Source organism: Sander lucioperca, chromosome 9 (genome assembly GCF_008315115.2).
Source record: "Sander lucioperca isolate FBNREF2018 chromosome 9, SLUC_FBN_1.2, whole genome shotgun sequence".
Taxonomy (NCBI): Eukaryota; Metazoa; Chordata; class Actinopteri; order Perciformes; family Percidae; genus Sander; species Sander lucioperca.
This window is the reverse complement of record NC_050181.1, coordinates 23,105,371-23,131,811: the sequence shown is the minus strand read 5'-3', so window position 1 is coordinate 23,131,811 and position 26,441 is coordinate 23,105,371. Positions and strand designations below refer to the sequence as shown.

At 40.8% G+C, this 26,441-nt stretch overlaps 3 protein-coding genes across 4 annotated transcripts in view; all 3 read right to left on the bottom strand.

Annotated features, from left to right (window-relative positions):
* The window catches only part of cntnap2b (contactin associated protein 2b), a 31,005-nt gene extending 25,299 nt beyond the window's left edge, over window positions 1-5,706 (bottom strand). The window contains exon 1 of the mRNA XM_031291007.2: window positions 5,254-5,706. Coding sequence (XP_031146867.1) covers window positions 5,254-5,335 — 82 coding nt within the window. The 5' untranslated portion in view covers window positions 5,336-5,706. The remainder of the gene's footprint in view (window positions 1-5,253) is intronic.
* A 4,014-nt stretch (window positions 5,707-9,720) lies between these two features.
* Window positions 9,721-15,599, bottom strand: ccr12a (chemokine (C-C motif) receptor 12a). 2 transcript variants are annotated; one of them, XM_031291054.2, is made up of 3 exons: window positions 15,346-15,599; window positions 12,785-12,854; window positions 9,721-10,936 (listed from the first exon to the last, which is right to left on the bottom strand). In XM_031291054.2, the coding sequence occupies exons 2-3, from the start codon at window positions 12,795-12,797 to the stop codon at window positions 9,840-9,842; spliced, it is 1,110 nt and encodes a 369-aa protein (XP_031146914.1). In that variant the 5' UTR covers window positions 12,798-12,854; window positions 15,346-15,599; the 3' UTR covers window positions 9,721-9,839. The 2 variants fall into 2 exon arrangements, with proteins under 2 accessions (XP_031146914.1, XP_031146916.1); XM_031291056.2 differs by lacking the exon at window positions 12,785-12,854.
* A 3,199-nt stretch (window positions 15,600-18,798) lies between these two features.
* Window positions 18,799-26,441, bottom strand: LOC116043928 (cytochrome c oxidase assembly factor 1 homolog). The gene is made up of 5 exons (XM_031290959.2): window positions 26,222-26,441; window positions 24,069-24,176; window positions 22,963-23,114; window positions 21,865-21,941; window positions 18,799-19,185 (listed from the first exon to the last, which is right to left on the bottom strand). Exons 1-5 carry the CDS (start codon window positions 26,316-26,318, stop codon window positions 19,050-19,052), a joined length of 570 nt encoding a protein of 189 aa, XP_031146819.1. The 5' UTR covers window positions 26,319-26,441; the 3' UTR covers window positions 18,799-19,049.

Sequence of the window (26,441 nt, the reverse complement as noted above, 5' to 3'; positions counted from 1 at the left end):
TTGGAATTCTATGAATCGATTTTGAATCGATAACGCTTGAATCGCGATGTTTTTTTGCACACCCCGAACGGTACATGTATTCATATTGAACCGAAACGGCGTCTCAGTTCGGTACATGAATTTACATGAAGAATACACGGTATAAGAATAAATAAAACCAGTGTGCAAATTAATTAATGTAATGCGGAACTACTGTTAGATACACGTTTCTTTAGGGACACCTAATCTGTATGTAAATAGCACTTTCATAAATAAGAGATGCTGTATTTTCAGTTTTATAGCTGATGGTCTTATTTTGTTTACAAGTTCCATTATGGAGTGTGGAGATGATGTGGGGTACTTACATCTTACTTTACATACTTCAGGCTGTTGCAGCTAGCTCAGGGGAGAGACTGTATGACACTAGGTGGTACAGCCTGAGACATCCACAATAAAAAAATGCCTTCTGCATTTTTGTTTTGCTTTTCCCTCCATTGTACCGAACCGAACCGTGATGTCTGAACTGAGGTATGAACAGAACCGTGATGTCTGAACCGAGGTATGAACCGTGACTTCTGTGTACCGTTCCACCCCTAATATGAATACGTCAATGTCAAGCTGAATGAATGAAGTGAAACAATCCAGTGTGATTATCAGGCTACTTTGTCAGTGTGTATGGTCTGCTGTGTATGATCATAAGTTTGAATTCTTCCCTCATTTATTGGTAATGTTGCTTAACTTACTAATTTAGAAACTGCTGAAAAGGAAGTAGTCATGTGCAAAAGTACTGTATATTTATCCTCTACTGCCAGTGACCATACTGCAATGTGACACATTCAAATTCACACATTCACATTCAAACCTATGAACTTCTATATAGTCACATTTTGCTACAGCACGAAACATGAAATGGGAGCCCTTGAGAGAGAGAGACAGACAGACAGACAGACAGACAGACAAACAGACAGACAGAGACAGACAGACAAACAGACAGACAGAGACAGACAGACTCATTCGAGATCAAAAGTGGCTGAACTGCACCATCATGTTTTGGTATAGGCCTGATAAAGATTAACAATGGTTGATACTACAAATTCAAAAGGGATTGTCAAACCAAAGAATCATCATAGCATATCAACTTTTCATACCACACCGTCTGTTTTAATGCAGATGGCATTGCATAAAGTCCTAATGTCGGTAGTGAGTCATTTCAATCCTTTGCAAAAGAGGATCTTAGTACCAAGTCGAAATCAAAGTTGTCAGTTTCCAACTATGTTTCCCCATAATGTTTCCGGCTGTTTAGTCTTTCCCAGTCTACAGCTACCACTCTGATGCCACCCTCTGCAGACTTTAAGCTTCACGCCATTACCAAAAATATTTTTGTGAGACATTTGTGAGAAACTTCTACATGTCTACCTGGAAAAAAATCTATAGTTTTTTTTTGTTTGTTAGGGCAATACCCATGGGAGAAAAGCAAAAAAAAATTACAAAATAAATAAAATATTTGTGGCTACAGTACTGCACATTGCTGCAGCTCCTCTTTTCACCCTGTGTGTTGAGCTCTCTGTTTTAGCTACAGAGTGAGACCTCTCACTTCTGTTCCATCTTTGTTGGGAGTCACACATGCACAGTAGCTAGGTAAGGACTACTAGCCAGTCAGAAGCAGAGTATGAGCTAGCAGCTAGGCGAGCATTATAACGTGTGTTACAAAGTGACGAGCGTTCGTCACGGAAGTAAAGGCTGGACTACAATAGAGCTGTTTGGAGCAGTTTGTGAACAGTGTTTTCTGTTGGAGATGGTAAGTCCCTTTGGGGGGGACTTTGGGCTTTTTCACTTTGTAAACCTATAACGTGCACAAAAAGATATATAACACGATAAAGGAAAGGGAAAAAGCCAAAAAGCATAATATGAGCACTTTAAAGGCAAATAATAGAACAGTTAGAACACTAAATTCACAAATTACATCACTTTACTGTAATACAGCCTTTAAAACCAGGCGAAGACTAAACTTAAGCCATATTACGATATCCAAAATCTAAGACGATATCTAGTCTCATATCCCGGTATCGATATAACATCGATATATTGCCCAGCTACGAGAGGCAGCATCATGTTGAAAGCTGTGCTGTTCCAGGATAAAGGGATAGGATGATAGTTTAAAGGCTGGAAGCAAAAGCTCTTGGTATATAATCAAGACCTGCAAGGGTTGCACCTTGATAGGTAGTAAACACCTTCAGCTGTCCGGTCAAATAAATGCCTAAAATGTCCCAAAAAAGGAAACTTGTTTTGGTGGAACATTTGCACCCTGCAAAAGAACTTTATCTAAATTCTCAGTTTTTTATTAAGTTGAGTTCTTAAAGCTATAGTGCATAGTTTCTGTCGCCCCCATGAGGAATTCTAAGAAATGACAACAAAACTGTCGGCACGTCCACGTGATACAAGCCCTCCGTGACCGCGCACGCGGTTGCTAGTAGCCAAGGAGGACACGGAGGATTAAAAAAACACGTTGGACTCTTCAGAAGAGGTAATTATCTTCACTTGAGTTTCTGCGCGGGAAAGTCGCCGGACGCCACAATCTTCTGAACATAGCCATACTGAGAAACACAGAGAGAGTTGTGTGGAGCTGATAGTCTTAATTAGCTTTGTAGCAACTCATTTGGAAATGGCTTGAATGTAACAGACGTTTATTAATATCTAAAAGTTACGCACTAAAGCTTCAAATCAGCTAAAGTAATTATTAGGGGGGGTAGAAAGTAGGGAGGGGGCATGTCCCCCCACCCGAGTTTACGACCCTGGCGTGATCTCATCGTAAGATGGTCTCTAGTTCTACATGTATCAGGTACAGAAGTGTAAATAATACAACTGTGAAGTTGTTGTAAAGTATTTATGTTTACTTTTGACCGAACTGGGCAAATAGTGCTTGCTTCCAGTGTATGTGAGTAAAGCATGCCTAAACACATCCGGAGCCTGAGAGATTAAATTCAACCTTCCTATCTGTAACTTTTAATACCAATTTGTCGAGGGTGGGACCACAGTCTCTTATTTTCATCCACCATCAATTTCGTTGGCTAAAATGGATCTCTATCATGACTATGTGTACCTTTCTCATAATAAAAAGTTGCGCAGTAGTCGTAAAGTTACATTTAAAAGCTTCTGTGCTGGACCATCGGCTGCCCTGGGACCTCTCTCTCTCTCTCTCTCTCTCTCTCTCTCTCTCTCTATCTATCTCCTGGCTGTCAGTATCTCATTCCGCATGTTGGATCTGGATCTCTTTCCTCCAGGGAGATTCAGCCTATCCCTGTCTCTCTTTCTCCTATCTGTGCGTTTGTTTCTTTCTCCTATGTGTGTGAATGTTGTGCTTTTAGTTTTGCCCTCTTTCCAGGTTACATGGTGGAGAGAGGAGCTTGTGTAACTCATGATCTGTTTAACAACACCTGAAAGCTGCTTGTCATCCTCCTGGATCCATCTTTTTCAAATTTCTTCACAGTCTGTGTATAATTTGCTATATGGAGTGTCTATATTGTAATTGTATTATGTTGGTCTGTTCTGTACACATGACATTTAGGCTATTGCACTTTATGTCTGATCCATCATCAGTTGCTGTTCCTGAGGATTCTTCCATTTTTTCCCTGTTAAAAAGGTGTTTTGGGGGGAGTTTTTCTTCATCCAAAGCGAGGGTCAAAAGGACAGAGCTGCTGTCATATGCTGTACAGATTGTATAGCCCCAGGAGGCAAATTTGTGATCTGTGATATTGGGCTCTATACATAAAATTGACTTGACTTCAAAGCATATAATTGGGCCTCGATGATTCAGGGTATATTTGGAAAGGATCCTGCAATCCCTATAATGCAACTCAAGAGGATCTTTTATTAGACCTGTAGAAAGGGCGACGTCAGGTTACAATTTAAATTCAGATTAATTAGAGTACAGGATCATCTTAAATCAAGACGATTAGCCAAATTCAAACTGGCAATGCTTAGTTTTTCTGTTAGTTTTGGAGGGAAGGGGGATTGTTCCCATAATGTAAAATATACAGTATTTATAGTAAGTAAGCCCTACATAATATACTTAATATATTTCTAGTGCTTCTATGGTCATGGTTACTCACATCCATACTCAAGTAGCCTACTGTAGGCTACTAAAGTGAAAATGTGAGGTACTTGTAAGATAGCTAAACCTTTACTGATCCCCAGAGAGAAAGTTCAGTTGTTACAGCAGCACATAAATAGAGAAGTAAAAGAATAAATAAGAGTGGTGTATAAAAACTAAAATAAGAAGGTAAGAAGGGTAGTTTTTCTAACACATGCTCACACGATAGGTTTTAGGCGGGTGGGGGGTAAAATTTTCACCCAATAAGAGGTAAAACTCCTATTTTTGGTTATTTATGGTGCACCTATGAATGAAATGGTCAGTATGGGCGGTTGTTCTTATTTTCTATTCTGTACAACTGATATTAATATGTTATTGATACACTTGCTGCACACATGTTCTAGTTCAACATTTGCTTTACTCTATGCACTCTATGCCTCATAAATACTATACATACAGAGCAGCCTATATGGCTGATTCCATTTCTGCTCTAAAAACATGTTTTCCTCTTCAGTGACAATGAATTCATGATGGGGACTTTTCTTAAATACAATGATAACCTGACTGTGTGTATATTGTAATTATTAGCCAACAATACTGTATGATCCCCAGCAGCCCTTCTGTTTTTATGCTGCTGATGGTCTGGCTTCATGCTGAGTCCTGGCTGTAGTCCATATCCCTGACTGCACAGACTGCCCCAACAGGAGCAAGCTACCAAATTAGCCGTGTGTGTGTGTGTGTGTGTGTGTGTGTGTGTGTGTGTGTGTGTGTGTGTGTGTGTGGTTGTTTTACTATATTCGTGGGATCCAAAAAGCGGGGAATACAGTATACTTGTGGGGTCTGCACAGCCTTGTGGGGCCCAAAATGCTGGACCCCACAAGGTTAAAGGGCTGTTTGAGGGTTAAGACTTGGTTTTAGGATTAGGGTTAGAATTAGCTTATGGTTAGGGTGAGGGTAAGGGTTAAGGTTAGGCATTTAGTTGTGATGGTTAAGGTTAGGGTAAGGGGCTAGGGAATGCATTATGTCAATGACGGGTCCCCACAAAGATAGTGAAACAAACATGTATGTGTGTGTGTGTGTGTGTGTGTGTGTGTGTGTGTGTGTGTGTGTGTGTGTGTGTGTGTGTGTGTGTGTGTGTGTGTGTGTGTGTGTGTGTGTGTGTGTGTGTGTATTAGCCTACTTACGGGATACTGAGGATGCAGCGCTGGAGGTGCTGATGATGCTACACAGGGCTGGCAGCAACAACAGCGCGGCCAGATAAGCCATCTTCACACAGAAATCCACACAGTCAAAAAAAGACAATAAAGCGGGTCCAGGCGGGTCTCAGTGCGGTGTTCCCTCCGCCGCCGGGCTGTCTGTTGTTCTGGTGAAACACGGCTGAGACGCTGCTTTCTTTATTAGCAGCGAAGGAGAAAAGCAATGGCTGTCCGCCCGCTTCGTATTGTCTTCTTTCTCTGCTCTTGTCAACCTGCCCAGCGGCACTCCAGCGGGGTTTGACCGAGAACCAGCTAGTTTAGGAACAGAACGCGGTTGTGCTGCGGGCCTGGCCTCGCGCGCTCCAGGTGCATGATTTCAGACAGACAGACACACAGGAGCTGTCCAACGGCTGAGCACACGGACCAATCAATACACCCCCACTCTCTGCCGCACTTGGTACGGCCTGGTATGTACAACAATACAGGGCTCCCTGAAATGAGGAGGGGACAGAGGGGAGCAGGAGGGTCTGCACGAGCCCCCAGGAGGTACATGGATGTCTGATATAATATATATATATATATATATATATATATATATACACACACACATATACACCTGCCCATTGCACATTACACACATTACTTCAGCCTCCTTTTTCTTATGTTAAGGTCATACAACCTTTTTTACATTCAAGTGACCTCACTGCAGCACAAATATTCTAATAGCCCAGTTTTTCCTGAAAAAAATGATGTTCATAAATTGACTGTAGACAACAGGGTTGATGTTTTACAAGCTTTTATAGAAAATAAAACCAGACGGACAATGAACTGTAAAAATGACCTTAGGTTTCTGAGGGTTAAACAGCTATTTTGTATACATTTGTTTCTGTATTTATTGTTTATTTCATATTGATGTTCAACATGTTTATTTGGTTATGTATGCACCAACCACCAAGGCAAATTCCTTGTAAGTGTAACTTACTTTGGCAATAAACCCTTTTCTGATTTCTGAACAGAATAGAATTCTAACTGGAATGTATTGCACACAGCAGTGACCCGAGAGCAGCAGGTAGGCCTATACACCGCTAAGGCATGGATTCAAAATCAATTTCAAGAAATCAATAATGGACCTTTAGTCCGGGTTCTTGGCACCACCTCAAGGACACACATACAATAAGAAACCTTTGTCTGAATTAAATTTGTTCAAAATTAGAGAGGTTTTCACATTTGAATCAACAAATTTCACATATAACAAGTAAACAAGCCAACAATCTGCAGGCAATCTCCAAGCACCTGCTTTAGTATAATATACCTACTTAATCATTTTTAATGCTCATCACAGTCTATCTAGTATATCTCCACCATAATTCTATTCCTGGCAGTGTGAAGAAGGTTCTGAAACTAAACAAAATATGAAATATAACAACTTACTGTATAATCAAATGTAAAAAGAAAAGTTAATTCTAAATAATAATTCTAAAATCCTGACCATGGCCTTCCCTCATCTGCATGTAGTTTGTTACTGTTCTTAAATCAAGGTTTCGAAAGCTGACAAAAACAGACTTTCAACCAAACTGTGATAAAGCAGCTCTCCAATTCTGCTTGACACTGCAATTTCGTGCAAAACTATATTTAACATTTACTGTAACGCTTACAGTCACAAAGGGTGACGGAGAACTATGTGTTAACTCCCTTTTATTATTTATAATAATATATTTTATTATTATAATGACCATTGTTAGAAACAAATACACTCACGTTGTGTTTGTGTGCCACAAAATCGCATTTGGAATAATGGAATAAAGAATAAGTAAAAAAAATTAATATATGTTTATTGGATTTTCATTTCATTTCAGCACCAGGAGCTGTCCACAGAAGTTAGAAGTAGAGTATTTGTAATGTTTGTGGTTCTCTTTACACAATTCTCATTGTGTCAGCTCATTCACTGAGTGGAAATGGGGATACTGGTTTTTTTTTTTACACTTTCCAAAATAAAAGGTATATTCCAAAATACATTTTCCAAACCTTTGAATAGTTATTTCTTATGTTCTCCCTTCATTCTTCTAAAAAGAATCAATTTTCCTCAGACAAATATCCACCCAAGTTGAGTTCAGTCTCATCCATGGTGATGGCATACATTACAGAACAATATGACCAGAAATACTACCAATCACCAGATTAAATATTCAGTCTTAAATCAATGAATGAAAGCCCAGCTACCAGCAGGGGGATCTTTTCCCCTACAGCTGTCACCCTGATGAACTCTGTATCTCAAAAATAGCCCTCCAGCACCATCACTGGCAAAGACATCCATCCCAATGCCCAGACACGAACGCACGCACCCAAACACACACACACACACACACACACACACACACACACGCACGCACGCACACACACACACACACACAGAGACAAAAACTATTACCTCAGGACTTTTAATTGTCTGTTTATCTCAGACTCTTCACTTTTGCCATTTTGAACAATCACTGCCGCTGCTGCAGGGCTTATTGACATCTATATTTTCACTTCCCCTCTCTGGCCGAACAACGACTGCTGGTTGATGGAAAACACATAAATAATTGCGATAAATGTGATTTTTTTTTTTTTCAGGAATGTTGCTACAGACAGTTCATAATATTGCAAATGCAGGGGCTTTCATCAAGCTATCGTAAAGCTTTTTTTTCCCCTCCAAATAACACTGTTTAAACATATTACCCCTACAGTATTGTATGTCTGTACACGTATGTCATGTTGTTTCCTCAGACCTATAACAACACTGATTCATCAGAGGAATATGCTGAGCTGACAGGAAACTGCTCCAGATGTTCACATACAAAAGGAAATTATGTAATCGTTCATCCAATCCCACCACAACAACAGAGCAAAAAGTTAGAAAAACTAATAGTTGCCATAAAACAGCAGATGTCACAGGGGATTGAGTGTCATGTTTTATGGAGGGTTTGGACACAGCTTATTGTAAAGTACTTGGACAAGATGTATCAAATACACCACACTTGTAGAAAACATACACTTTAACATTGAATCAACAAGACTGGAACACACTCAGTATAAGGTCCAGGCCAAGAGCAGGTCTGAAGTAGACGCATAAAATCGTTTAGCCACACAAATAAACAGAGAGAAAAAGAAATAATCTTTAACAATGACTTTGCACACAATTCTGTCTATATGTCACTGGGCTATTGGTGGTCTGCCTAGAATCTCATGTGACATTTAAAGTTGGTGGACACAACCAGGTAGGAGTCAAGTATTTAAATAACGATTGCCAAAAATTACAGTGCCCAGTGGTTTATAGTACTTTAAAGCCTTTAAAACATTTTTTATTTGTGAGTTGATTTCAAAGATGTATGGTTGAGACTGAGGGCCACTGTTAGGGTACGAAAAGTATAAAGAGACTAAAACATTGTTGGTTTTGGTATTTTCGTGAGATTTGTTGACACGAAGAAAAATATGGAATAACACTAGGTTTAGTCTTTAAGGTCCTTATCATATCAGATAAGGGTCTTAAAGAACTTCAATTTTCAATTAAATTAGCACAAACCAGTTTCCTGCCAGCTTTGCACGGCTAGTAAACCAGTCTTGACTTGACATAACCATAATCACATTATATCTACATATGATCAACAGCAGAATCACCTTGCAGCTATATACAGTAACTATTGCTTTCCTACGGAGAGAGCTGCGACGTTGGGTGTTGCATACAACTCAAATATTTAAACCCCACTGATCAGCCACCTGAAGACAGATACTGATTTAAAATTCATGCTTTCGTTACACCTTGGACACAGAAGATGAGAAAACAATATTTCTTTTGTTACATTTTATTTCTTGAATTTTTATGTAATGGCAATGGCAATTTAATTATGTATAACACCTTCATTACATGTAAGCCCATAGCGCTTTACATTAAGAACAGCATAAACATTCAAACAAAGCAGGAATAGAAATAAACATGTCATAAGTAAAAGTAAACAGTAGCAGGAGTCTCATATGACATACAGTATGTATAAAAAGACATGTACGCCTTCATCATGAAACCTTTTTAAAATAAAATTTCACACAAATACAATACATCATACATAATTCAAGCATGAAAAAAAGCAATTACAATGTGAAAAGTAGATGTTAAGCAGTCTGCAGTTGAGCAGTCTTGAAACTATACTATACTATACTATACAAAAATACTATTTGACCGTTTCAAACGTAAAGAAATAAAGAAATGTTACAGTGTAGAGTCTGGCAGGAAGTAGAGTAAGGGAGTGAAATTTGGTGTGTGTGTGTGTGTGTGTGTGTGTGTGTGTGTGTGTGTGTGTGTTACTTAGGCTACCTTTGGGAACACATTTTCAGACTGTACAATTGGGGACAGTCTGAAAATGTGTCTCTGTGTGTGTGTGTGTGTGTGTGTGTGTGTGTGTGTTTGTGTGTGTGTGTGTGTGCGTGTGTTACTTAGGATACCTTTGGGAACACATTTTCAGACTGTACAATTGGGGTGTGTCTGTGTGTGCGTGCGTGCGTGCGTGTGTGTGCATGCGTGCGTGCATGTGCGTCTAGTACTAATAAGTAGAGTGTGGTGTCCTCTGTGACGTGCTTCTGGTGCTCTGGCTGCTGAGGCTCATGTGTCTCTTCAGACAAGGGATCCTCTTGGCCAACAGCCTTCTGAAGTGGCTCTGGAACTTCTTGCCCACAAATGTGTAAAACACAGGACTAATGCAACAATACAAATAGGCTACGTTCCGGGTCACATACAGGGCATAGTCCAAGCTCTCTATGTCAGAACACGACTTTTCACCCTCACTGGAGATGTTAATAGCTCGAAGGAGGATGACAATATTGTAGGGCGTCCAGCAGGCGAAGAAGGTGAAGATGATAATAAATATGAGCTTGATGGCGCGGCACTTCTCCTTCATGCGGGTGGACATGATGCGGACAGTGATGCTGATGTAGCAGTACATCACCATGAACAGCGGGAGGAGGAAGAAGACCAGGAATTGTTGGTAATAAGTGACCAGACGCCAGTGCTCCATAGTGCTCTCAGGGTATCCTGACTCCTCACATACGAGTCCATTTAATGGAGTCTGCCGCACATTTTGGAGAACCAGCTCTTTCACACTCGCTACAATACTGATGCACCAAACTGCCACTGACGCAGCAATAGCATACGCCTTCTTCCTGCTTTTAGCAGCTGCCACTGCATGCACCACCGCGAGGTATCGGTCAAATGTCATGAGCGTGAGGAAGAGGATGGAGCTGTAAAAGCCGATGAAGTAGGCACTGCTGACCAGCTTACACAGAGCCATGCCAAAAATCCACTCAGACAGATGGTAAGTCGCCCAGAAGGGGAGACTGGAGGCAAAGAGAAGGTTGGAGATGACCAAATTCAGGAGGAAGATGTTTGTCACTGTACTGAGCTTCTCATACTTGTAGATGATGAAGAGGACGAGCCCATTGCCAAGGAAACTCAAGATGAAGTTGGAGAAGTAGAACAATGGGATGAATGTTGAGCCAAACTTGTTGACTTGTTCCTTAGTACAGAGCCGGACAGTTTCGCTGACCACATAACTTGGGTCAGTCGTGTCATTGGCTTCATAGAGATCGGATAGTTCCTTGAAGAGCAGATATGAGTCGTCATAGCTCATGGCTGGGGTTTGATCTGTGAGACATTAAAGATCTGTGTTAGTATATTTGCTGTTAGTTGAAGAAATTGCTCATACAACTGTGTATGATACAAACAGGGGCGTAGCACAAAATTCTGGGCCCTGTAGAAAGGCATTTTCTATGAGCCCCTCCCCACATCACAGCTATTCATTCTAGTATATTTTTGGGCCCTCCTCACATGAGGGCCCTGGGTACTCAGTTCCCTATTTCCCCCCAGTCCAACACTCCTGGATACAAATGTTCCGATACCGATTCCTATACCTGAACTTGCGTACCGGCCGATCCGATACCAGTGTGTTAAAAAAATACATATATTTTATGTTTTAACAGCTGTAAACTACTATCCCTGTATGGATGTGATATGATTGCTATCATTGCATTGTTGTACAGCCTAGCTCAGGTTAAACTCTTTGTGAAATAGGAACAAACTTTTTTAAAATCCAGTTTGTAATCAGTATGCACACATGCACTGACTTCACAGTCTTACCACCAACCCCCGGACTTTCTTCTACCCACCTACTGTGCAATATTTAATATTTAATACTTTTGATAACACTGATAATTCTGTGCAATTTCATTACTGTGCAATATTTAATATTTAATACTTTTGATAACACTGATAATTCTGTGCAATTTCATTACTGTGCAATAGGGCTTTGACTCCAAACTTCGATATTCGAATATAATTCGAATATAAAAAAAAATATTGATATTCGAACGAATATTAGGCAGCCCTTAATATTCGAATTTCGAACCTGTTATGGGCATTATTTTTTTGTTAATGTGTTTGCTTGTAAACCTTGTTTTCAAATTCAGTTTCCGAGGCTTTTTCACGCATTTCAAAATGTAAACACGTCACGGCTACGCACCCGCGGCTTGGTAGCGCATTTCCCCCGACTCATTCCCTGGTTCTCCTTCTCCATAGAGGGTTAACTTCTCCTGCTCCGGATGTCTCACCGTGGTCAGAAAGCACAGGGGAGACGATTTGTTTCTCTCTCTATGACTCTAGAGTCGCTACTCGCTCTGAAGCTACCGGTAATCACCGTCACTCTCTCACAACCCCCACACACACACACACACACACACACACACACACACACACACACACACACACACACACACACACACACACACACACACACACACACACACACACACACACACACACACACACACACACACACACACACACACCAGCGCAAAAGTATAAACATCAGACCACTTACGTAGGCCACGGTGAAATATCCGACCTTCCTGTTTATGTTTAATCCAGGGTCTGGGGTCTGACTTTTAATAAAAAAAAACAGTGGTGGCAGTGTGTTCTGACAACATCATTGCACGCCTACTGACTGATACACTGCCCCCTGGTGGACAGAACATATATGAAGTTTGATACCAATATAAGCCTTACTGAAGGCATTTAATGGTCAAAATACTATTAATAAATATTCGAATATTAATATTAATAAACAAACGAACTTCGAATATGATTTTTGGGCAAAGGTCAAAGCCCTACTGTGCAATATCATTATTTCACACTGCGTATCACACTGTATACAAACCATATTTATCTTTCTATTTTTATATATGTATATAGTGTCTCAGAACTGTGCACCTTAGGCAAAGCAAGGCAAGTTTATTTGTATAGGCCTAGCACAGTTCATACACAATGGCAATTCAAAGTGCTTTACAATTGAGCAGAAGTGTAAGAGTAGTGCGTATTTATTAAAACAAATACATATAATTATGGGTAAAAATAATGAAAAGAATTAGTTACAAAATTGTAAAGGAGAGAAGTATGAAATATTAAATTAGAACGGACGAAAACGGTATAACTACTTACTTTGCGCAAACATGTCAGCGCTCAATTGTGCGTAAGAGTGCTCTTGAGTGTGCGTAGATTCTGTTCCTACCTAAGAACAAATCCCAAATAAGAAAACATTGGTGAATGCCAGAATCTTCGTGAAAACTGCATAAGTGGGGTTTAAGAACACATTTGTTCTGAAGAACGTTTGGTGAATGAGGCCCATTGTGTTAGAGACTTAAAACACTGATGAAGACCAGAATGCTGTTTTGTTGTTGTGTTTTATGACCTTTAATATATATATTTTTTAATCTGTTGGTACATACGTTCCTTTTCAGATTATATCGTTCAAACAACAATTCAATTTAGGCTGCTCTATAAACTCAAACCTGTGTGTCTTTATACCACAAATTTGAGGTACTTTCAAGCCACTTACTACTTCTACTCCTCAGAATCTCAGAGGGAAATATTGTACTTTTTACTCTAGTACATTAATCTGACAGCTTTAGTTACTAGTTACTTTTTAACTAAGATGTTTGCACACAAAACACGTTATAAAATACGGTTTTTACTATAGTGCATAGATTCTGTCGCCCCCATGAGGAATTCTAAGTAATGACAACAAAACTGTCGGCGCGTCCACATGATACAAACCTTCCGTGACCGCGCATCGCGCATTTTTGGATGTCTTGTCAAACAAACAATGGGGTGTTACAGTAAGTAACCCTTTGGTCTTCCAACTTCATGGACTCAATTTTCCTGCAGGCACAAAGCCAGCGCTAAGGTAAATGTAGCTTTTATGCAATTATTTTGGATTTATTTGCGTCTTCTACGGTGGCCGAGACGGTTCAACACAAACACAAAAGCTACAACACAAACGCAAAAGCATTTGTCACTTACTTCCGTTGTCGCTTATGTATTTGTGTTGTGGCTTTTGCGTGTGTGTTGTAGCTTTTGCGTTTGTGTTGAACCGTCTCGGCCACCGTAGGTCTGCGCATGTTTGGTAACATCATAACAGCAACAAACACCTTTGCACAAATGTGGGAGCAGAGTTTGAGGTTGTGTTTATGCTGACGATGTGGCACATTGAGACAGGAAGGAAATGAAGATATTCGGAAGAGCAACTGTTACTATGTGTTGAACACTAATGAGTATCCAAGCAACAACATTCCCGAGACTAACTGCATTTAAAGACAGAAGTACAGGCTAGTGTTATAAAATAACTTGCAGTTAAACCAATGACTCACGCCAGGTCTGTCAACTTGTGTTGATACTTTTTTGTTACGTTCTCAAAAAAGAAGAACAGAAACTGCAGACTGAGCAGGAAAAAAAAGTCCTGACTCTCTCAACTGGTGTGAAATACTTGTTCCCAGAAATGAGTCAATGTCAGCTAAACGATTGGGGTTTAAATGGTTTAACTCAGAACTAGAGTAGAATTTCAAAGAAATTTTGTCAAGCAGCATGGGTGTTATGTCCTGTGTATTTCTGTGAAAGTTAATTAAAGGAGTGGCTCATTTCCTGACTCAAAGGTCATGACTAGTTGCATCATCATCAATGTTCATCTTCTGTTTTGAAATGTTTAAATAACAGCATAGCTGTGGGCATTTAGCAATAATGCAGTTATTGATGTTGATAATCCAACAATACATTTGGTTTTCTCTTTATAATAAGTGTATTGCTTATCATCTGTAGTAATGCTATTTGTGTATTTTCTAAGATCTAATAAACTGTATCAGGCCCTTCTCTAATTCAAAAGATAAAAAAAAGTTTATTTTTCTATTATTAAAAAGTGTAGTTAATGATTTTTCTGATGCTGTCCTAAATTTAAACAAATGAATTGTGTCCATTCATCCTGTAAAACTTAACTATCTGTCTTTCATATCATATCATCAGTAGCGAATATGCACACAATGGCATTTGCAATCAGATTTGTTAAGATTTTAAATAAAATACCTCAAAATATATATATATATATATATATATATATATATAATATCATTTTTGTATGTGTGGTTTGTGTGGCTTGATAAGGCTTTTCCGTTATTACTACTCAGCAGTTTTATCTTTATGTCACAGGGTCAATGCGGTTTTTATAGTTATTCATAATTGACCTACAGTAGTATAGATGTAAGTGTTCCTGTTAGTTGTTTTTTTTCATCAAAGTAGAAATCTGAATTTCTGCAGCTTCACATCAGCTGATAAGACTGTGAAGTTGAATCACGTTATTGCTTGTCACTGCGACGAACTATAATGGATTAGTTTCATGTCATGAGTCATTTCAGTATTTTGTATGAAGTTGAAAGTCTAGCCCTTAACTACTAGTGCTCTGTTTGAGCTGATGTAATCTAACATTTAAAGAGACACCTCATCCTCACCGTGTAGTTGATACTATATAACCATTAATATGCCAGTTTTAGAATTAACCAGCAAAATATGCATATATATGTACATTTCATAGAGAAGCATAGTGCTAAATACAGATTACTGTAAATAATGAAATACTTTATTAATACCTCAATGGGGAAATTCAATTCAAATCAAGCAAACAAACAAAAAAAAAGACTCTTGATGGCACTGCCGTAAAGGCTGATTGAACTCACCAGTGCAGATTTGCAGGAGCGCGGTGAGAGGAGGAGAATGAGGAGCACAAGGAAGCCCCGAGACTCTAGAGTGATCAACGCAGCTCACTGAGCTCAAGAGTTTAGGTGACAAAGAGGCATCTGCTAAAGGGGCTGTCCTACAACACACTAACGTATTGTTGTTGTTGTAGTGTGTGTGAGTTTGTGTGTGTGTGTTTCTGACTTAGGCTACTTTCTGGGACACATTTCAGACTAAAGACCAGTTAATGGGGGACAGCCAGGGGTGCAACTACCCAGTGTCAGAGGGGTATGCAGCAACAATTTGTTGAAAAGTGTGCCAGACATCATCATGTATGGGCTTTAAATAATAAAGGTTTATTTTAAAGTATATCAGCAACATGCCCAGTTTGTGACAATTTTTGGCATCCTAATCATCACCCCTGGTTGATGTGATTTGAGTGGTGAGTGACTTTCCATCTCTGTCTGCACTATTTTCCCCAAAAAAGACACAGTGAATAGGTTGGTCAACAGAACTTCAAACCATACAGGGGCGCCGGAAGTAGGGGTGCTGGAGGTGCTGCAGCACCCCCTGTTGGTGCTGCAGCACCCCCTGTTAGCAAACTGCGACGACAATAAAATGATCGCATATAAATATCTCTGGTTGTTGTTTCTGTTCCACGACGTTTTGTATGTCATGTTTGGGGTGTGGGATGAAGAGATGGATGATTTTAGTACCTGCTCACTCAGCGCTCACGGTGCCCCCCCCCCCCCCTTCTATGTCAACATTCTATGATGGAATTTTATGAGACAGGGCGTCTACTCTATCCTGTTAGTCCTCTAAAATGTTATATAATAACATTGAGGAAATGCTGAAATGATTTAGAAACGCACAACAGCAGCTACATATAGAAAATATTATTTATTTATTTTTTGTTATTATTTTTTACCATCGCTTTGGCGCCCCCCATGGTGCTGCGGCCGCATATAGCGCATACCCACTTTTTGCGCCACTGGGGACAGCTTGTCCAATTGGGGACAAAAAGCTGTGTCCCCAATTGGGAAAAAGTAGATTTTTGGATTGTCATGGTTAGGGTAGGTCTCCAGGAAATGTGTGCGTGCGTGCGTGCGTGCCTGACTTAGGCTACTTTAGGACACATTTCAGACTAAAGACCAGTTAATGGAGCAGGTTATGGTTAGGGTAGGTCTCCAGGGAATATGTGTATGTGTGTGTGTGTGTGTGTGTGTGTGTGTGTGTGTGTGTGTGTGTGCGTGCGCGCGCATGCGTGTGAGTGTGTGTGTTTTACGTGGAAATCAGATAATATTGCTTGTCAGTCAGCAGCCATTTAGGCTTTAGCTGGAACTGTATCTCATGTGTGGTAAACACTAAAATAAGATTGAATTTGCTTCTTTACTATTTGAAGTGCCTTCCTGTTCATGTTTAAATGCTGTCTTCTGTGTAATAACGCAGATGACACTGCAAAAATAATTATCCATATAGGGAACAAGGTCAGAGCTCACTTGGCTATTGTTCCTTCCTTTTCAGGTTTTACACCAATTTTAGAAAAGTATACATTTTCTCCAGACGGATTTGAAGTTTAAGAAAGATTTAAGAGAAGAATCATCAAAATGTTTGACCTGTTCAGTAACAACGGCTTATTGTATTCCACTGATTGTGAACAAATGTATTTCTGGAAGACTCTTTAAATGAGGAAATATGTACTAGTTACACAGTAGCCACTTCCTAAACCCCTTTTGTATCTTTGGCGATGTATCAGAATTGCTCCATTAACCCCCAAGCCTCCGAGTGGGCATGTCACTGTATGTGTTTTGTTGATAGCTGATCTGGCAGACCACAATGTAAAGAAACTGTAACTGTGGCTTACAAGCTGAAAACAGACAGGCGTTTATTGACAGGACAGCTGAAGACACGAAAGGGGAGATAGAGGGGGAATGACATGCAGCAAAGGGCCACAGGTTGGAGTCGAACCCGGGCCCGCTGCGTTGAGGAGTAAGCCTCCATATATGGGCGGCCGCTCCACCAACTGAGCTATCCGGGCGCCCTACAGCCAACTTTTTAAGCTGTTCAAAACAGGACATGTGATATGATGTAATTTCAGTTGGACTTACATTGATGTGTTAAAATGCTCATATTATGTTTTTTGGCATTTTTCCTTTGCCTTATTATATTGTGTATGTTATAGGTTTACAAAGTGAAAAAGCCCAAAGTCCACCCCAAAGGGACTTACCATCTCCAACAAAAAACACTGTTCACAAACTGCTCCAAACAGCTCTATTGTAGTCCAGCCTTTACTTCAGAGACAAACGTGCGTCACTTTGTAACACACGTTATAATGCTCGCCTAGCTGCTAGCGTAGCACGCCCTCATACTCTGCTTCTGACTGGCTAGTAGTCCTTACCTAGGTACTGCACATGTGCGACTCCCAACAAAGATGGAACAGAAGTGAGATGTCTCACTCTGTAGCTAAAACAGAGAGCTCAACACACAGGGTGAAAAGAGGAGCTGCAGCAATGTGAAGTACAACAAAAATATGGTGTTTTTTGAAAATTAAACCATGTAAACCTATTCTGATATAACCTCTAAATACAATGATGAACCTGAAAATGAGCATAATATGAGCACTTTAAACGACTTTTAGTTTCACACAGGACACCAACCCCTGTCTCCTGAGTAAAAGTCCTGCGTTTGTTGGAGCCATCCACCATACCATCCTTCCTCCTTACGCCTTTTCACCGCCTAACAAGAATACAATAAACGTTATTGTCGGTTGTTAGAATCAACCCATGCGGTTGGACTGTGTGCATGTCTTACACTGTGCTCTTACACAATTTAAAAATAACTCGGCAGACGCCTTCTTATAACGTAGCTCAGAAGACGAGAAGTGATAGAATGTGGAAGAAGTGCAAGAAAATCTGCCACTGTTTCATTAGGACTTCCTCTTTGCCCACATCTGTGTATTGTACCTAAGTTCTCTTTACTCCTCATCTGAAATTGTCAAGATTGAGGGTAAAATGGGTAGTGGATAGGGCTAGTGGATTTAAAAAAAGAAAAAAAGAAATCCACCTGCCACGGTGGCTGGTGGCCAAAAGTGAACTTAAGGCTCTGATTATTAGTTAAAAAGAAAATGCACCCAACCAAACCTGTTTTGCTTAAACAAAATGCTTCCTATGTGGTTGTGTATCTACATCTGCAAAGGAAGCAGGAAGTTGCGGTCAATAAAGTCAGTGAAACCATAGGTTTATGTCATGCTGTATGCAGGGCAGTCTGTATATAGAAACATGTATTAATGCATGGCTAGAGGGTAATTCATTATATATATTCAACGCTGATCTGATTATTATTCACCTGGTCGTGCATGTCTGGACCCGAGGCACATCATACTGTGAAAGCATTAATTCATAAAAAAAAAAAAAAAGAGAAAAGTCTAGCAATGGCTTTACAGAGCACTACAACAGTCAGGGCAACAACAGGCCTGTATTAAATCAAAGCCAAACCTGGAGGACAAACACAACAATCCAGAGCAGTCTGTTAGAAGCCCAGCGACACTCACTGTGTGTCACGCGTAATTGCTGTCCCTTCAAAAATGACACTGGAGTTGAGGATTTGGTAAATATATACTTCCATGTTGTTTTGCTTAATTAGACTCAACACCAGTGGGAGCAGGACGACTTCCACTTTCATTGTTCTCATTAGTGCATGGAGTTGGTCAGTGCCAGTGGTCCATGTCTTCCCCCTGTGTGTGCTCCGTTGCCTGGGTTTGTGCTGCAGCAGGCGGAGGAGGATTCAGCAGGTCGATGATCTGCCCTTCCTTCAGCTTCAGAACGGCCTGTTTCAGACTCCACCTGCAGGGAACGGCAAACACGGGTCAGGAACGGTGCATACAAAGCACTTGGAATGCTACATTGACAATATGGGTGGTTGGGGGATCGATTCACATCTGTATAGGGATCTTTTTTGGCGACGATTTTTTAAAATCAATTCTTTTCCCCAAGATCAATATTTTTTTACCAATGATTCACCTAAATGTTTTCTGTTTATACGGTACCGCTGACGGTGACTACGTCATACTGTATCTGTTTCTAGCAAAACAGACCGAAAGCAGAAAATGCAGAATATCCATGTTATGTTATTCTTTACAAATGAAATAAATGTCAGACTGACTGACTGACATGTGATGCGCATTCTTTTTAGAAAACAATTAGTCTTTAGAAACGTCTCGGCGATGTGGAACCCATTCATTTCCTACTTCTCTTCTATCAATGCCACTGGGATCACTCCCATTCTGCCATCACTGTCTTCATTTGTTCCCAGCTGACACTCTGGAGACAAACCCCTCCTTATTTATTCATGTTAGTTTAATTGTTATTTTAATCTTTTTTTTTTTTTCGCTCCTCATGCTTGTTGTGACAGTAACATTAAAGTTTTCTTTTCCAATCGAATACCTACAATTGCCATAGAGGATATTATTGTTGTTCGTTATGCAGTTTGGTGCTATCTGTATGTCTGTCATACGTTGTCCAGTAACAAAAATGAAAATGAAGTTACATAAAGAGATCGGTGATGCTGTTTTGCCCTCACTGCTCTCCCTGAAGTTTGCTGGAAGTAATGTAGCCCCAGGGTGTTTTATGTGGAGCGAGCACTGCACCAGACTCAGTTTAAAAAGGAGAATTCCGGTCGATTTCAACACGTAGCTCTGTCATTTGGAAATTTGGAGTGCTGTCAGTAGCAAGAAAAACGAAAACAATCGGTGCTGCCTACACCGTGTTATCCCCCTGCTAGAGTTAGCCAGTCCCTCCAGAAAAACGTGATTATGCGATCGCATAATTCAATGCATAATCAGCCAAAATCCGCATATTTATACGGGGGCCGCATTTTTTCAAATACGCCGCACTTTCGCCGCATAAATTGCCGATTTCCGTGCAAAATATGCGGGGCTTGCATGATTTCATATTCCCCACATTTTCGTTGCAAAAAAGTCACATATATCTTAGCAGAAAGTTGAAAAATGTTGCGTTTACTTCACACAAGAGCAGCCATTTACTTCACACAAGAGCAGCCACGTTATGAAGGGACGTAATTACGCGCCGTGAACATCATCGAAAAGCTGCAAACCCCGCGATGAAGCCATGATGAAACCGTAGTTTTTGCAAGTTCCCGCAATTTCATCGCATACAACTGCATAAATATCCCGCATATTCCATCGCATTTTTTAAGAAAACGTGCCGCATAATCAAGGATTACTGCCCGCAACAATCACAAAAACACTCCGCATTTTTCTGGAAGGACTGGTTAGCACCCAACAGGCTTAAACAGGGCAAGTTTTAAACGTGTTTTTAGCCTCTAAACATGTTCGAAATATCGTTACAAGTGCCTACCCATGTGCAGCAATTCCTTCCGAGGGAACACAGCGAATCTGACTGCAGTAGATGTGACAAAAAGGCATAAAAGTTGTATTAATCAATACCTAAGTTTATTTCCTGTTTTCCGGTGAAGTCCACACTAGTCGATTGTCGAATTCATACAATCCAATATTCCAAAACATATCTTTTCCACAAAAAAAAACAAAAAAAAACGATTTGCCGTTGTTATGTCCTTAGTAATGACAGGCTGTAACCTGACACCACAGTGGAGCCAGCAGAGCTGCAGTTCAAGAGTTCAAGAGCTAGGGTACTAAGCAACAGTGGGCTCTTGAACTTTTGACCTGGTGTCAGGTTACAGCCTGTTTAGAGGCTAAAAACACGTTTAAAATGTGCCCTGTTTAAGCCTGTTGGGTGCTAACTCTAGCAGGAGGATAACATGGTGCAGGCAACACCGACAGCACTCCAAATTTACAAACAACAGAGCTACGTGTTGAAATCGACCGGATTTCTCCTTTAAGAAATAGCCTTTTACGTGCTAATTTGCTACGCTGCTGGAAAAGCAACGGGTCATACAGTAGGCTAGATTAGGAGGCAACTTGGCCTCCTAATCTAGGCCGTGTGGTCTGATTTATTTGGCATGCAGTGAACACACACCACTCATAATTTTTGTTTTAATGAAAACTCAACTCCTGACATCTGCTCCTGCTGTTCTTCACCACTGTTTTGGAGGAAGGAAATAACAGGAGTAACAGGCGAACCTGCTTTGAAAGTGGCAGATGTGTCTCTCCAAATAAATGTGATGTGTAGGTGGTTATTTGTTTCTGTATTTATGTTTGTTTATTTTGTACCTCGCAATAAATCTTTTTTCTGATTTGGATTATTATCTGATTCTTTTCTTTTGTATTTTAGAATACCACGAATGCTTCCTATGTGGTTGTGTGTCTACATCTGCAAAGGATGCAGGAAGTTGTGGTAAACAAAGTCACTGAAACCACAGGTTTGTGTCATGCAGTATGCAGGGCAGTCTGTATGGTGATGCATGGCTAGTGGGTTATTTTCGAAAAGTAACTGATAAACAGGCTATTTAAAAAAATCTTTTTAAAGAAACTTAAATTTGAGGTCAGAATGAGGTGATAGAATGTGTTACCAGAATGTACTCACCTGTTGGTGTCAGGGTCTCTGATTGAAGACGTATACAGATAACCTCCGGTTTCTGAACCAGTCACAGGGATCTTTATCTACAACACAATGCAAATTTCAATTAATCTAGTGTGTAGTGTAGTGTAGTCTAAGTGTGGAGAGATATCAGAGCTCATCGCAACACCGATGCTCCCCCCATGCACAACGACGAAAGATACAGCTCACAGAGGACAACATATGAAAGACATACTGCCTCACAACATCAGTAAAGGCTCTGACACACCAACCCGACGGCCGACCGTCGGCAGAAAAGTGAAAAGGCAGTCGGACTGATCAGTCTCCCCGAGTTGGTCAAAAAAGTGCCTCGGAACACACCAAAGCGACACCGACTTGAGCGTGCGTTCTGCGTGTGCGCGCGATGTAATACGTCTCCATAACAGCAGGCGGCGCTAATCTGTATTGTCGCCCAAAAAATTAAAACCGGCAGCTGATTGGACGAACGCGTCACGTGGGTCTGGCTTCTTCCCGACCATAATGGCGGCTCGTTCGGAATACGATCTCGTATTTTATGAAAATAGTTCACCGAAACGTGTTTCTGAAAACATTTTAAGCGAGAAATAGGCCTTGCAGTTGCTGAATCTGTCTTCTTTTCAGATCGACAAAGGTCAGTTTAAAAGATTTTCGTCAGATTTTGAGAGGCGTTCGTCACAATCAACCCCGATAGTCATTTCCGGTAATTGGTCATTGAGTCCGACTGCCCACTGGCCGATTCAACAAGTCAAATCGGCCCAAGTGAAGGCTGAGGGCTCCTCCGACTGACGGCGGCACGGAACACACCGAACACACTCGAGTCACCAACCTCGCCAGACTGTCCGACGGACGATAATCGGGTTGGTGTGTCAGGGCCTTAACACCAACACATATTGCCAAGAGGATATTAGTGGAGGCCTGGCAACTAAATTAAAAACAATAAGAGGAGTTACTGAGTCCAAACATCGTGACCTGTGAAGTTTAGGACAATTACAAGGACAAGATAGCCAAAACAAACATTTGCACAGTGACGCCCAGGTGACTGAGTCGCCACTACGGGTGCAGTGACCGTTGACTGAAACACAGTACCTGTGCAGTGCGCTGACCTACGCGGTTGTTTCTGTCACTCAGATGGATGTTGTGGACTTTTAAAGGCGGGGCGCCCAGGCTTTCCATGGCAACTGGACATGCCTCCAGTTTCTGCAGAGCCAGTCTGTGGTAGTCTGACTCAGCAAACTTCTCTGATTGGATGGTAGACAGAGAGGTACAGAAAAGTAGAAGAGGGTTATAAAATAATAAGTGAAAAGTGCTAACAAAAACTGCTGAAATGTTGAAGTGTAATGACTGTGAGCAGTTTCACTTCTCATTCAAAAACTATTAGATGAAAGCAGTGCACCGGTCAGTTAAGGACAAAAAAAAAAAAAGAGAGCAGTTGAACAGTTAGTTGACATGTAGCAACTCTGACAGAAGTTGAAGGCTGCATTCATTCATTCACACACACACACACACACACACACACACACACACACACACACACACAGCGCCGGTCCTCCTGCGGCGAAAAGTTGAGACTGATTCAACATTTGGAGATACGCAACCCAACGTCGTCCTGCGGGGGCCACTCACGTAACCAGCAATCAGACTTGTCAGTCCATTTTCAGGCGGAGAGTCCCTTATAGTAAAACAGGAAACGCCACTGCCTCTATCACTGCCACAAGAAAGTTTTAAAACACTAAGGAGGGTAAAAAAAAATGAAACACAAGCACTTAACTTCTCAGGAGTTTGTGTAACAGCTGACTGTTCTCTTCGGACAATCGCACATCACCCCAGTCATCCCCTCTACCCCTTTTTCACAGATACAGGTCCTTGGCCCGGAGACAGGTCCGCTACAGTAGCCTAAGAGTTTTGTACCTTCTGCCATATCATCCCTAAATGCAGCTCCCCAGCGGTGACTGTAATGTGTGTGTGTGTTACTTATATATAAAGTCTACTTGTTCCAGATTTGGGGAATAAATAACACATACAACAGTCATACAAATGGGCCATTTAAGTGACACTCCCACCGCCGCACAACCCTGTGGCGAATCGTCGTTTCCCTTTCTATGGTCTGTACATGCCCTAAACCCCTTTTCTCACATACAAACTCAAACACTAGAGGCACACCAGGCTGTCCTTCACACCCCAGTTGTACTCACTCTGTTGCAGATAGTACATGGTGCCGATCCCACCCCCGGTTAGCACGGTTGTGAAGATGGCGAGCTGCTGGAGATGACTGGTGGACACCCTCATCTTTGCTTCCTTCCCTATAAGGCCACACGGACGGTCAGTTTACTGGGAATAATGCATACTGGGAACACTTTCCTGATTGTTTTTGCAATGAAATATATCGTAAGTAACTGAGAATAAATTCTTTATCAGTGGAGAGTGAATAGAATAGAATAGAATGCCTTTTATTGTCACTATACACATGTGCAATGAGATTAAAAGCAACTCCTTTTTCAGTGCCAACATGTACGTAAAATAAATATAACATGGAACACAAAAAGTAGTGCAAAAAAAAAAGGGGGATAAGGTGCACAGTTCTGAGATATACATATATAAAAAAATAAATATGGTTTTATATACAGTGTGATATGCAGTGTTGGTTATTGCACATAATTTGAATTTTGCCCAATAGTAGCGATCATATTCAATGAGGAATAGATATTGGACAATGAAAGTAATGATATTGCACATAATGAATTGTAGTTCCTTTATACAGAGTTTGGGGCACTGAAAAAGCAACTTAGCAGTAGCTGAAAATCTTTCCTATGCTGACCCCCGGTGGTTGAAGGTCTTGCCTTGGAACGTACTGTAGAGTAGTAGTCACGTCAAACAATTAGTGGAGAATAAACCATGTCCTATAAGCATCATACAGGGTTCAAAATTAACTTTTTCGTTCACCAGCCAAATTGCTAGTGAATGTTTAAATTTGACTAGCCACTCAATGGATTAACATTGTTTTTATGGCTGGTGAGTAAAGCAAATCTACCAGCCCCTTGCATATTTTACCAGCATTTGGCTTGTGGTAATTTTGAAGCCTGGTGTCATACCACATAATTATTCTAGGTCAGTCTTGTCTATGGTATATATACACTCACTGTATCTCCAATTATACTGTTCAACAAACCAAAACAGAAAAGCCAGATGACACATGACACATCCCTTTGGTGTGGGAGACCGGGGTTCGATTCCCACTGCGATACATCAACCAATGTGTCCCTGAGCAAGACACTTAACTAGTTGCTCCAGAGGTGTGCGACCTCTGATATACATATAGCAATTGTAAGTCGCTTTGAATAAAAGCGTCAGCTAAATGACATGTAATGTAATGGTATGGTTATTCATACGGCCATATGTCATGGCAAGGGCGTAGGTTTGGTTCAAACATTTGTGGAGAGACATTATAACCAGGGGGCTCTGGGGGTCCTCCCCCATAAAAGTTTGAGCAATCCAACACTTAATTTCCAGCACTGTGGTGAATTTTGATGCAACAATTTGTGCCTTTTCTGCATCAAATTAATATATTTAATTACATTTAGGAAATTATTTTCATTAATTATTCTCCTGTATTGTACACTTGATTGTTGTATTGAACGGTTATGTTTTACCTCTTTAGGGGTAGACTTTCATATTTTTTTAGGCGGACAGATCTACCTCTCACACACACACACACACACACACACACACACTAACCTTAACCATCACAACTAAATGCCTAACCTTAACCATTACCCTCACCCTAACCATAACCTAATTCTAACCCTAAAACCAAGTCTTAACCCTCAAATAGACGTTTAACCTTGTGGGGTCCAGCATTTTGGCCCCACAAAGCTGTCCGGACCCCACAAGTATACTGGACTCCCGGTTTTTGGACCCCACGAATTTAGTTAAACAAGAACACACACACACACACACACACACACACACACACACACACACACACACACACACACACACACACACACACACACACAGGACTATTAACGCTCCGTGTGCATTCATTCATATTGAGACTGATCTGCACACAAATAGTTGAGATTCACAAACATTTCTATTGCCTCACACACACACACACACACACACACACACACACACACACACACACACACACACACACACACACACACACACACACACACACACACACACACACACGTTACTAGTGGTAAATTAGAGTCACCAATACCGATTTAACGTTACAGATAACGTTACAAACCACTGCGTGCATTACGAGCTACTTTAACGCCATCAGTATTGTGCGTACATTTTCAGCTCACTTGAAACAACATTTTTAAAACATTCTCACCTTGCATGCACAGCGGTAGGACATTGACATACTCTGCTCTGTTTACATCCGTACACGTCACACAGATTGTCGCCAATTGGATGTGGGTGCGCTGCATTAATAGTCAGGCATGTCCCGCCATGTTTTAGCAGGGAAGCGGCGTCCGTGTATCACTGTTGTTTTGATTTCATCCTTTGAAGTTGAGACACTGGTTGGGACAATGGATGTATTAAGGTGGTTG